General features: G+C 41.9%; 1 protein-coding gene across 6 annotated transcripts in view; it reads right to left on the bottom strand.

Annotated features, from left to right (window-relative positions):
* Positions 1-3,895: 3,895 nt before the first annotated feature.
* The window catches only part of LNX2 (ligand of numb-protein X 2), an 87,208-nt gene continuing 77,986 nt past the window's right edge, over positions 3,896-13,117 (bottom strand). For all 6 annotated transcript variants that reach the window (XM_081549373.1, XM_081549372.1, XM_081549371.1 and 3 more), the window contains 2 exons: positions 7,842-8,000; positions 3,896-6,129 (listed from right to left, as the gene is read on the bottom strand). In XM_081549373.1, coding sequence (XP_081405499.1) covers positions 5,994-6,129; positions 7,842-8,000 — 295 coding nt within the window. In that variant the 3' untranslated portion in view covers positions 3,896-5,993. The remainder of the gene's footprint in view (positions 6,130-7,841; positions 8,001-13,117) is intronic.

Raw genomic sequence — 13,117 nt, 5'->3', positions numbered from 1 at the left:
CCAGACCTGCCTCCCAACTCTTCCTATGGGAGCTGTCTCTGGGCTTAACACAAGCTGTCCTTGCTCTGGACAAGCTGCTGACATTGATCTCTGCACCTGCCCCCTCCCCTGCATCCCCTGCAAATGAAAAACTGCTTTAGTGACTTCAGACAGCTTGGAAGCTGGCAATGTGGTGACCACAGCACTGCACCCACACTTCTCTGAAACCTCCTGACATCTGGGCCGTAGCACCAGCTCCCAGATTGTCTAGGTCAGCAGTCCCCAACCTTTTTGGCATCAAGGACCAATTTTGTAGACGACAGTTTTTTTTTTCCTTTTGGCTGTCCCGAGTCTTCATTGCTGTGGGTGGCCTTTCCCTAGTTGCCGCAAGAGGGGGCTACTCTTCTCACTTCGGTGGCTTCTCTTGTAGAGCACGGGCTCTAGGCCCACAGGCTTTGCTTCTCTGGGGCATGTGGAATCTTCCTGGACCAGGGATGAAACCCGTGTCCCCTGCATTGGCAGGCAGATTTCTATCCACTGTGCCACCAGGGAAGTCCCATGGAGGACAATCTTTCCATAGACTAGGGTGGGGAGGTGGTTTGGGGATGATTCAAACATTTATTGTGCAATTTATTTCTATTGTTATTACATCGGCTCCACTTCAGATCATCAGGCATTAGATGCTGGACGTTGGGGACCTCTGGGCTAGGTCAGTATGTTGCCTTTAATCCCCTTCTGGCCTGTTTCCTACATTTGTTGTTCTTTTTTTTTTTTTTTTTTAAGGTATAATTGTCCTACAACTTTAGCGTCAGGTGTACAAGATTTGATATTTGTATACATTGCAGAATGACCACAGTAAGTCTTGTTAATGTCGTCACCATGCATGGTTAGAACATTGTTTCCCTGTGATGAGAACTTTTAAGATCTACTTGCTCAGCAACTCTCAAGTAGAGAAACAGTATTAACTATAGTCGCCATGCTGCACTTTCCATCCTCATGACTTATTTTTAAATATTTTTTAAAATTTTATTTTGGAGTATAGTCGGGTCTTCCCAGGTGGTGCTAGTGGTAAAGAACCCACCTGCCAATGCAGGAGACATAAGAGATGTGGGTTTGATCCCTGGGTCAGGAAGATCCCTTGAAGGAGGGCATGGCAACCCACTCCAGTATTCTTGCCTAGAGAATCCCATGGACAGAGGAGCCTGGCGGGCTACAGTCCATGGGATCACAGAGAGTTGGACATGACTGAAGCAACTTAGGTTGCTTTATGGTATTGTTTCTGCTCTATCAACACAGTGAATCAGCTATATGTATACAAATATCCCCTCCCTCTGGAGCCTCCCTCCCCCGCCCCCCAACTTATTTTATAACTCCAAGTTTATACCGTTTGATCCCTTTCACCTGTTTCTCCCACACCTGCACCCCAACTCGGGCAAACTGTTTTAAGGTTCCACATATGAGATGGTTTGGTATTTGTTTTCTGACTTATCTCAGTTAGCAAGATGCTCCTGAGGGTTCATCCATGCTGTCCCATATGGGAAGATCTATTTATTATGGCTGAACCATATTTCACTGTTTACATACACTGTCTTCATCCACTGATGGACAGGTAGGTTGTTTCCAGGTCTTGGCTTTTGTGAATAGTGTGGTGGTGAAGATGAGGGTGTCAATAACTTTTCTCCACATGTTCCTTGTGGGACATGATGATAATAAGAACTAGTAATGGTAGAACTACTACTAACGGTGCCAGTGTCAGCTTTTCTGTATTTCACGTAGTTAGAATCTAAATCTAAACAAATCTTGCCCATTCAGAACAATCATAATGACTAATTGGAGAAGACAAGGAGGGACCACAACAGTGGTTACCATGTTAGACTTCAGGGGTGACTGGAGTTGACAGTGCAGGGGGCACAGAGCTTTGGGGTGGAGAGGGAGGGTTGGAGGGAAGAGCACTTTACTGTGAGAAGCCGGACACACTTGAGCCAGGTGGTCAAGGGCAGCAGCAGTGGTCATAAATCCTGTTGAGAACAGGCACCTTTGACAGGACATGGGGACATGGTGCTCTTACTCCCCCGAACCATAACCCGTCTAATCACGAGGAACAGTAGACAACACTGATGGAGGGTGGTCTACAATGTCCTTGACCATCCTCCTCCACAGTTTCAAGATCCTTCTAAACAAGGGAAGTCGAGAGTGGCCTCACAGCCAAGGAAAGCCTAAGGAGACTTGACACCTGGTGGTTCGTGGGACCCTGAAGCAGAAAAGCCCAGGAGGTCCACATTCTCCCTCTAGCATAACTTGGGTTCTTCAGAAGGTACAGAATCTGGTATTTAATGTCTAGTTTTAAAAATTGCTTGAAACAGTGGTAATCAAACACCTGCCTGACAAGTTTTCCAGTGCACATCCATGACCGTTAAAAGTTTTGTTGTTGTTCAGTCGCTCAGTTGTGTCCGACTGTTTGTGACCCCGTGGACTGAGGGACACCAGGCTTCCCTGTCCTTCACCATCTCCCGGAGTTTGCTCAAACTCACGTCCATTGAGTCGGTGATGCCATCCAACCAACTCATCCTCAGTCGACCCTTTCTCCTCCTGCCCTCAATCTGTCCCAGCATCAGGGTCTTTTCCAATAAGTCGGCTAGTAAAATCTTTTAGAAGAAAGGCACTCACCCTGAGAGGTTGATAATGATTTCTCAAGTTGATGTCACTTGAGCCAGGCCAGCCACAGTGACACAGGAAAGCAGGGTGTGGGTGGTGGGTTAGCAGTGAGGCAGAGAAGGCAGGGGCTAGGTGCTGGGGGGCCTGTCATGTGGTGCTGTCATTCTGACAACACAGAACCACTGGTCTTGTGAACAGGGTGAGGACATGGTCGGTGATGACTGGGGTTGGGGTTTAAAGTTATGCTGATGGGGGGGGGGAGTCTGGATTGAAAGAGTGGAAGCAGGCAAGTGCTTGGGAAAACACATTTCAGGTTTGGAATTTAGGGGCCCTGTAGCAGTAGGATGCTTGGTCTACAGACTATGGGAGTTACAGGGCATCAGCGTGTTCAGAATGGCAAGGTGGCGATCAAAGATGGTGCTTAGAACTATGCCTGGAAGTAGGTAATCAGAGCCATAATAAATACCAACACAAAGGCCTGCTGAGATTCATCACATGGAGGATCATTCTCTTGAAAGTGGGGAGTGGAGGTGAGAGCAGGCAGAAGCTATGCCTCCAAATATGGGACCATGTGAACGGGCAAAGAAGGGACAGCATTACAGGGACACAGGAAGGAAGATGACCAGCATGTGTGAGGGTGGGACCTGAGGCACCTGCTGGAGTGACAGGGGTGAGTGTGGCTGCAGAGCTGTCGAAATCCTGACTGAGGTTGGACCAGAGGCCTCAGTTTGAGCTTAATTTACTAGGAAATTGGGAACCAACTTTCAACTAAAAATAACCTTTTTTTTTTTTTTTTAATGCAGGGAGTACCCAAAGCTCTACAAGGATGGAAACCCCAGTGAGGACCGCCTGGGAGGTGCTGTGAGAGGAAGGGGTGAGGAAACCAGTGTTGCATCCAACAGAAATGCAAGGTGAGCCACCCTGGAGATTTAGTTTTCTAGTAACCACATTCAAAGAGTAAAAAGTTGGTGAGGTTAATAACTTTATATAATGCAATACATCCAGAGTATTAGCACTTCCGCACGTGGCATCTGCCACATTTCTGGTGCTCAGTGGCTGCCATCCAGAGGTCTGGCACAGGCTGACAACCCAACAGTCAGTAGGGAGCAAGTGGGCTCTGCCTTCGGCAGTGATGATTAGAAGACGGGTGTGTGATCCCGAGGCGTCAAGCTTGGGATGCTGTAGTGTAACACAATGCCACGAACAAAAATAAGGACCACACATGAGTCTGAACCTCTGGCAAGAAAAGACAGTGTTGCTCTTGTGGAAAGGGTGATTTTTATTTCCATCCTAAATGATTATCACATTATTATTTAAACACATTTGAAAAATCCTGAAGTAGTGTAAACTGAAGGCACAGAACAAATCAACACATTTAACTGAAGCTTGAGATAGAAGAATTCGAGTATTTTTTTTCAGTAACAATAAATTATGAACAAGTTTCCATCACCAAACATCATTCTGACCGAAAGCTCTAGTCTTTTGTAATAAAACCAAATTAGCATAAGCTGATTTCAAGATTTCCACGGTAAAAATAATATTGGAAAAAAGTCACCTTTCAAAATATTCATCTGACCTCTGGATCCCCTGTAGGCCTTTCATTTATAACAAAGTGGTGGTCAGGATGTTTGCTGATGGACTGCCACTCCCCAAGGATGACACATTCTTACAAAATGTTTTAAAAAATAGCAAAGTGGGCTACAAAATTCTGATTGGGGAGCAGGGGGAAAAAATAAACTTGTTCCATGTCAATTAGAGTAACAAAGCAGAGTAACAAGTAACAATACCAGACTGCTTCAGAAGCCAGTCACCATAGAACAGTAACAACCGCAAGGGGCATTCCACTCAATCTTGGTTAACTATTGACCTTAGAGTGTCCTAACAGTCATTGTTGCCATTTCTTATTTAGTAAAGAGATATGTTTTAAAAAAACAATTAAAAAACTAACTGGAATAATCTGTGACACTCTACAGAAATGATGCAATGGCTAGGTTTTAAAGTAACATGGTCATGCTTCATAATATACTGTAGTGTTCTGAAATACATTCTCTGATCATTAACACCGTTTATTACAGAGGGCACTTGTAAATTAGCTCAGATTCTGAACTAGGTTTATAAATGAAACTTTTCAAGTATGCATAATATCCATAAGGTAGAGACTTTCCTCTTATTCACTTCATGTGTTCTTCCAGTGGACAACTGTGATGATTAAAGGATAAACAAAATGGGCTGGTAGTTTTCAAAAACATGTCAAAAAACATGAGACAGTCTAGTGACCAAGGACTGATTGAAAAGTTTTTTTAAAATCTGGAGTAGGTGGTTTCAGACATTAATATCTTTCAGACTTTTTCCTGAAACAACTAAGTATATAATATAAGTAAAGCAATAATAGGGGAAAATAAGGGCTTCTAAAACACTCAAGAGAATAAAATAAAAAAGGCCTATCTTCTACTTAGCTGTGGTATATGAGTGTACATTTAATAGCAATATGCCTTTATTTTTATCATCTAATTGCATAAATCACAAAAACATTCCCAGCCAAGTTTGCTGATAGAAGTATAATACAAACTCTAGAAAATGATTTTTTAGCAAAAACTGCTTCAAAATTTTCCTACATAACAAAACATTCCTTTGGAAATGAATCTTTTAGACTGTCAAGTAAATGCAGCTTTTACTGTCTCTAGCACTAAACTATAATTACCTCCCAAATTCTTTTTTCACTGGATAATATTATCTTTTATTCTATAGTATTCTAATAATGGTACATTATTTTTTAAAAATGCCTTTAGTGGTCTCAGATTTATGTCTTCATCTATGAGTACTGAGATGAAAGTAGATACAAAATAAGCCAGAAAAATCACCTTTTAAACAGTATGGTTTGAAATGTTGGCACGGATAAAAATGGGGAGAGGCTTCTCCACACTGAGCAGGCAGCCACTCATGGCACTGTCACCCCAGTGACAGCCCACTCGGCCTGTCTGGGGCACATGGAACTCGTTTTATGACTCAGTTACTGAAAACAGAGCTACTGGAAGCTGCCTGATGCAGCCGGCTGGCTCACAGTTTGGGCAGACTTCATTCTTTATTACAGCTCACATTCTGACAACTGAGAACCTGGATTCTGAAAATGTGACCCCACGAGGGTTAGGGGAAGACGGGTTCTGAGCTGAGAGAAATGTGGCAAACTGGGGGCAAGGGGGCATTTAAATATTAGTAACAAAAGGACAAGCCTAGTGGATTTGGCCCTGCGTGTCCCAGCTGTGTCAGCAGGCCCTAACAGAAACTTGACAAAACCAAAGGGGTTTTTTTCCAAGACCTAAAAAAAAGGAAGCTGTTCGACTTGACACCAAATTCAAAATCTACACCAGGCTGCCAGGCCAACAGATGACGGTCAGTGTGACTTTGTTTCTCTGCTCCTTCAGCATGGGGACCAGCGCCGAGTGGCTCATGCCCACGGTCGACAGGCCGTTGACAGCCACGATCATGTCTCCACATCTGGACAGACAGAAACAGTCACTGTTTTCATGGTATCAGAAATGTCCTGAGATTTGTTTAGCACACTTACCCATTAACTGTTGATGATCAGGCTATATGGCTTTCTTTGAGAAAAATCTGGGTGATTTTTCAAGCCTATGTTGGCTTTCCCTTGTCAACCAGGGACACCCTTGTGCCAGCCTCTCCTGTAACTGGTGGATGATTTCAAGGACAAGCAGAGTAATTTTCACAGAAGCTTAAGCAATGTATAGTTAAGAGAATAAATCTGCTGCCTCCTTTAAAAATACCACATAATACATTTGGAGGGGGCTGCTATTTTCATTGTTGATTTTTACAGCCCATTCAATTTGAGGCTTCAGTTACTATGAGACCCACACCTCTTTCAGCCAAGGATGCTCACTGTCCTTCAGCTGAATTATCACAAATGGATGGTGAATCTGAAGACCTTTCTATCCTTTATAATTTTTAGTCTTTATTTTGAATAGGAATATGCTACTTTCTTGTGATCTAGTTCAACTTCTTTCAGGAAGTGGAAGTTAATTAGTTTATAATTTATACGACACCCAGACTGGTTGAACACTTGGCTAGGAGAATGGTTATTTCACCCCCGCCTCCCCCTCTTTTCTCCTGAAATGATTTTCCATCTCCAGCAGGTGACAGTGGGGTCTGGAGCACACCGGTCCAGATGGATTTTCCTCGATATTCTCAAGCTGCCGCTCTGTGTTTGCAAACTGTAAACTCCCCGACTTGTGCAGCACCCTGACTAGGATGTCAGCATCCACTTTTTAAGAACTGTTTCTTGCATCCAAAACTAGGTCCTAAGAACTTACAGTCACCCGTCTCTTCTGTCTGTATAATCTCTTGATGGAATGCCTCTTTCTTCTCATAGTGCCTGAGCTCTGAGAAAGGTGGCACAGAGGCTGAGAGGGTACTTTTTGTCCAGAGGTGACAATAGCAGGGACTGAATGGCCAAGACTCCTTGATTAATTGCTGGACATTAATTGCTGTCAAATTGCTGTCAACGACTTCCAGCTATTTGACAATGGGCAGCTTTTTTAACCTGAATCCTCAGTATCTTGCTTATAAAATAGGAACACCAGCAGCACTTACCTCACAGGCTGCTAAGAAGGTTCAGTAACCCATAGCCAGCACCTAGCACCACACCGGCATGCACACCATCCATCAATACTGATGAAACCTTTACTACGAATGCAAGCTACGCTGGCTGCCAGGGGTCTAACACGAAATGCAACAAAATCCCTCCCACGTGGACTTGCATGAATTGAGCATTAGGTTGACATAAGTGCTGCAGAGAAAAAGTCACCTAATGACAGGACTGGACTCAGGTGCTCAGGGCAAGCTTCAGGTCACGATGTGTCCACATGACTCTGAGTTACTGTTAATCTAACAACAGGCACTGACCTGTGGTACCAAGATGCTTCAGTCTAGATCAGGCCTGGCAGATCTGTCTCTCTAAAGGGCCAGATGGTAGGTTGCCATCCTGGGCTCTGCGAGTCACTGGTCTCGGGACTGGCCACTTGGCTCTACCATCACATCTCAGAAGCAGCCCGGGGAGATATGTAAACGAGGGAGCGTGGATAAAACTTTATTTACAAGGATGGACAACAGTATGGACTTAGGAGCTGACCTTGGTCTAGACCGTGTCCATCACAGTAAATGCAAACCACATCATTAAACACAACAAGACTCACTTTAATCTTCCGTCGTAATAAGCAGGGGTCCCCAGGACGATGGTTTTGATGAAGAAAGGCTGATTGGTGTGGTTCTCTTCGTATCCGCCAACGATACTAAAGCCCCAGCTTCCCAAGTAGCTTCTTCGTAAGACTATGTCATGGCAGCTGTGAAGGGTACTGTCAATGTAGAGACCAAGAAAAATTAGTGTGAGTGCTTTTTATAGCCTGTTTATCTTTGTTGTAACTCCACACCATGGTCTGTGCATCCATTAGGGATGGGGAGCAAGCAACGTACAACACGCTAGAACAGAGCTGCTCATGTGCTCTGGTTTCTTAGCTCAATGAGAAGCATTTAACAGAACACTGACAGAAGTTACTTAGCAGAAAGGAATGTTTGTGGTGTTACTACGTCTCTGGTCATTAATGTGTTAAAAAGGCTTCCAGTAGAGAGGAGTCCTATGCGTTGGCCTGATGTTTTAGGACAGTACACGTTATTTTCATTATTGTGAATCTTCTGCAGAAGATAAAACAATGCAAATAAGCAGGTGTGTGTACACGCCAACAACCACAGTGGAAGGGCCCCCACCCCCACCCCACCAGGGAAAGCAGGGCTGTTGCCCCAAATGACAGCCCTTCTGACCCACAGTTGTTGAATATTGGTTTGCATACAGTAGAGACCTCTGAGAGTCCAGTGGCTGTTGGTGGGAACAGTGGCTGTTTAGTGACAGGCATTCTTTTGATCTATACTAAACTAGGTTTTAGTATCCTGTGTTTATTCTTTTATATTGGAGTATAGTTGATTTAGCTTCCCTGGTGTCTCGGCAGTAAAGAATCTGCCTGCCAGTCCAGGAGACATGAGTTCAATTGCTGGGCTGGGAAAATCCCCCAGAGGAGGAAATGGCAATCCACTCCAGTATGCTTGCTTGGAGAATCCCATAGGCAAAGGAGCCTGGCAGGCTACAGTCCATGGGATCGCAAAGAGACAGACACAACTTAGTGACCAAACAACAACACAGTTGATTTATAACATTGTTTTAGGTATACAGCTAAGAGATTCAGTTATATATATATCCATTCTGTTTCAGGCTGTTTTCCCATGTAGGTTATTATAGAATATTGAGTACAGTTCCCTGTGCTATACAGTAGATCTTTGATTATCTGTTTTGTATAGAGTGATGTGTATATGTTCATCCCAAACTCCTAATTTATCCCTTGCTTTTTTTCCCCTTTGGTAACTGTAAGTTTATTTTTGAATGTCTGTGGGTCTATTTCTGTCTTGTAAATAAGCTCATTTGTATCCTTTTCTTCTTATATTCCACATATAAGTGACATTATGTAATATATTTCTTAGTCTGACTTCACTATGATAATCTCTAGGTCTATCCATGTTGCAGCAAATGGCATTTTGTTCTTTTTGTATGGCTGAGTACTATTCCATTGTACTGTGTACCACATCTTCATTATCCATTCCTCTGTCAGTAGACATTTAAGTTGCTTCCATGTCTTGGCTATCGTGAGAAGTGCTGTTGTCAACACAGGAATGCGTGTATATTTCTGAATTATAGCTTTGTTTGCATATGTCCCCCCAGTGGGATTGCTGGATCACATGGTAGCTGTTTTTAATTTCTTGAGGAACCTCCATGCTGTTCTCCATAGGGGTTGCACCAGTTTATATTCCCACCAACAGTGTAGGAACTTCCCTTCTCTCCACACACTCTCCGGCATTTATTAGTAGACTGTTTGGTGCTGGTCATTCTGACTGTGAGGTGGTACCTCACTGTATCTTTATTTGCATTTTTCTAATAATTAGTGATGTTGAACATATTCTCATGTACCTGTTGGCCACCTGTATTTCTTCTTTGGAGAAATGTCTATTTAGATCTTCTGCCCATTTTTTTATTGGGCTGTTTTTTGTTGCTGTTGTTTCAGTGTATAAGCTGCTTATATCAATATATTTTGGAAATTAAACCTTTGTTGGTCACATGTTCGCAAATATTTTCTCCCATTCTGTAGGTTGTCTTTTTGTTTATGGCTTCCTTCGCTATGCAAAAGTTTGTAAATTTGTTTGTTTGTAAGAAAACATTGGTATGATTTATGTCAAAGCATGTTTTGCTTATGTTCTCTTCTGAGTCTTATGGTGTCCTGTTTTAAGTCTTCAAGCCATTTTGAGTTTGTTTTGTGTATGGTGAGTGGATGTGTTCTAACTTCACTGATTTATATGCAGCTGTCCAACTTTCCCAACAATACTTGCTGAAGAGACTTTTCCTCATTGTATATTCTTGCCTCCTTTTGGAGGTTAATTGACTGTAGGTGTGTAGGTTTATTTCTGGGCTCTATTCTGTTCCATTGATCCATGTCTGTTTTTGTACCACTACCAGGTTGTTTTGAGTACTGTAGCTTTGTAGTATTGTCTGATGTCTGAAGGATTACGCCTCCTGCTTTGTTACTTTTCTTCAGGATTGCTTTAGCAATTCTAGTATTTTATGGTTCTATATGAATTTTAGTATTTGTTCTAATCCTATGAAAAATGTCATGGGTAATTTGATAGGGATAGCATTAAATCTGTAGATTGCTTTGGGTAGTATGGCCACTTAAACACATTATTGACCAGAGACGTATTAATATGTCTTTCGTCTCACAAAAGTATATTGACCACAGACATTTCAATATTCTCTTACATAACAAATTGCTAGCCACAGGTGGTAGTGGTGGTAGTGGTGTTCAGTTGCCCAGCTGTTTCCGACTCTTTGAGACCCCATGGACTGCAGCAAACCAGGCCTCCCTGACCCTCACCATCTCCTGAAGTTTGCCCAAGTTCATGTCCATTGTATCGGTGATGCCATCCAGCCATCTCATCCTCTAACGCCCTCTTTTCCTTCTACCCTCAGTCTTTCCCAGCATCAAGGACTTTTCCTGGAATTCCCTTGCTTTTTCTGTGATCCCATGAATTTGTCTGGTTTTGGTATCAGGGTGATGGTGACTTCATAGAACGTCTTTGGGAGTGTTCCTTCCTCTTCAGTGTTTTGGAAGAGTTTGAGAAGGTTTGGCTTAAATTCTTCTTTGTATATTTGGTGTGAAGCCATCTGGTCCTGGACTTTTGTTTGTGGGGAGTGGATGGGAGGAGAGTTTGAGGGAGAATAGATGCATGCATATGTATGGCTGAGTAACTCTGCTCTGCACCTGAAGCTATCACAACATTCTTAATCGGCTATACACCAGTATAAAGTAAAAAGTCTAAGATAGTAAAATTACAGATTCTATTTCACTTCTAGTAATCTAAAATTATCTATTTCTTCTTGATTCAATTTTGGTGGGCTGTATGTGTCTAGAAACTTATCTGTTTCTTCTAGATTGTCAAATTTGTTGGCATTTAATTGTTCATAGTATTCTCATGGTTTTTTTGTATTTCTGTGGCATTGGTTGTTATGTCTCCTTTTACATTTCTTATTTTGCTTATTTGGGTTCTCTCTCTCTTTTCTTCCTGGTGAGCCAGGCCAGAGATTCATCAATCTTGCTTATCCTTTCAAAGAACCAGTTCTTGGTGTTGATTTTTTCCTATTTTTTTTAAATCTCTATTTTATTTCCTCTCTGATCTTTTATTTCCTCCTTCTGCTAACTTTAGGTTTTGTTTGTTCTTTTTCTAATCCCTTCAAGGTTAGGTTAGGTTGTTTATTTCAGATTTTTCTTGTTTTTTTGAGGAAGGTCTATATTGCTTTGAACTTCCCGATAATTTTGCTGCATTCCCACAGATTTTGTATGACTGTGCTTTCACTATCATTTGTCAAGGTATTTTTTAAAATTTCCTCTTTGATTTTCTTGTTGACCCATTGATTTTTTAGTAGCATGTTGTTTAGTGTCCATGTAATTGATTTTTTTAATTTTTCTGTGGTTAATTTCTAGTTTTGTGCCATTGTGATCAGAAAAGATGCTTGATATAATGTCTATACTCTTACATTTCTTGAGGCTTATTTTGTGCCCTTGTATGTGCTTAATTCCTAGAGAATGTGCCATGTGCATATGAAAAGAAAGTGGATTGTGGGTTTTTTAAAAATGTAATATCCTGAAAATATAAATTAAGCCTAATTGTTTTGTTGTATCATTTAGGATCTCTGTTGCCTTACTGATTTTCTGTCTAGAAGATCCGTCCATTGATGTTACTAGGGTGTCAGAGTCTTCTACTATTATTGTATACCCATCAGTTTCTCCCTTTATGTCTGCTGGTATTTGTTTTCTGTATTTGGGTGCTCCTATATTAGATGCATATATGTTGATGAGTATAAAATCCTGTTCTTGTATTGATCCTTTTATCATTATATAGTGTCCGTCTTTATCTTTCTTTATAGCCTTTAAAGTCTATTTTGTCTGAGTACTACAGCCCCCACTTTCTTGTGATTTGGTTGCATGAAATGTTTTTCCATCCCCTCACTTTTAATCTCTGTATCCTTTGCCCTAAAGTGGGTCTCTTATAGGCAGCATATTATAGGCTCTTGTTTTTTTTTTATCCAGCTGCCACTCTGTTTTTTGACTAGAACATTTAGTCCACTGACATTGAAGGTAATTTACTAAGATATGTATTTTGTTGTTGTTACATTGCTCACTCATGTCCAACTCTTTGCTACGCCATGGACTGCAACACACCAGGTTTCCTGTCCTTCACTGTCTCCCGGAGTTTGCTCAAACTCATGTCCATTGAATCAGTGATGCTATCTAACCATCTTATCGTTTGTTGCCCCCTTCTCCTCCTGCCTTCAATCTTTCCCAGCATCAGGGCCTTTTCCAATGAGTTGGCTCTCATTGGAAATTTTACAGTTTGTTGTTATCCACATAAAGGCTTTGGCATAGTCAATGAAGCAGATGCTTTTCTGGAATTCCCTTGCTTTTTCTATAATCCAACAAACAATGGCAGTTTGATTTCTAGTTCCTCTGCCTTTTCTAAATCCAGCTTGTACATCTGGGAGTTCTCAGTTCACATACTGTTGAAGCCTAGCTTGAAGGATTTTAAGCATTACTTTGCTAGCATGTGAAATGAGTACAATTGTGTGGTAGTTTGAACATTCTTTGGCATTGCCCTTCTTTGGGACTGGAATGAAAATTGACCTTTTCCAGTCCTGTGGTCACTGCTGAGTTTTCCAAATTTGTTGGCATATTGAATATAGCACTTTAACAGCATCATCTTTCAGGATTTGAAATAGCTCAGATAGAATTCCATCACCTCCACTAGCTTTGTTCTTAATAATGCTTACTAAGGCCCACTTGATTTCATACTCCAGGATGTCTGGTTCTAGGTGAGTGAT

This window comes from Giraffa tippelskirchi, chromosome 12 (genome assembly GCF_054371585.1).
Source record: "Giraffa tippelskirchi isolate mGirTip1 chromosome 12, T2T-mGirTip1v1.2.pri, whole genome shotgun sequence".
Lineage (NCBI taxonomy): Eukaryota > Metazoa > Chordata > Mammalia > Artiodactyla > Giraffidae > Giraffa > Giraffa tippelskirchi.
This window is presented reverse-complemented; position numbering and strand designations above follow the sequence as displayed.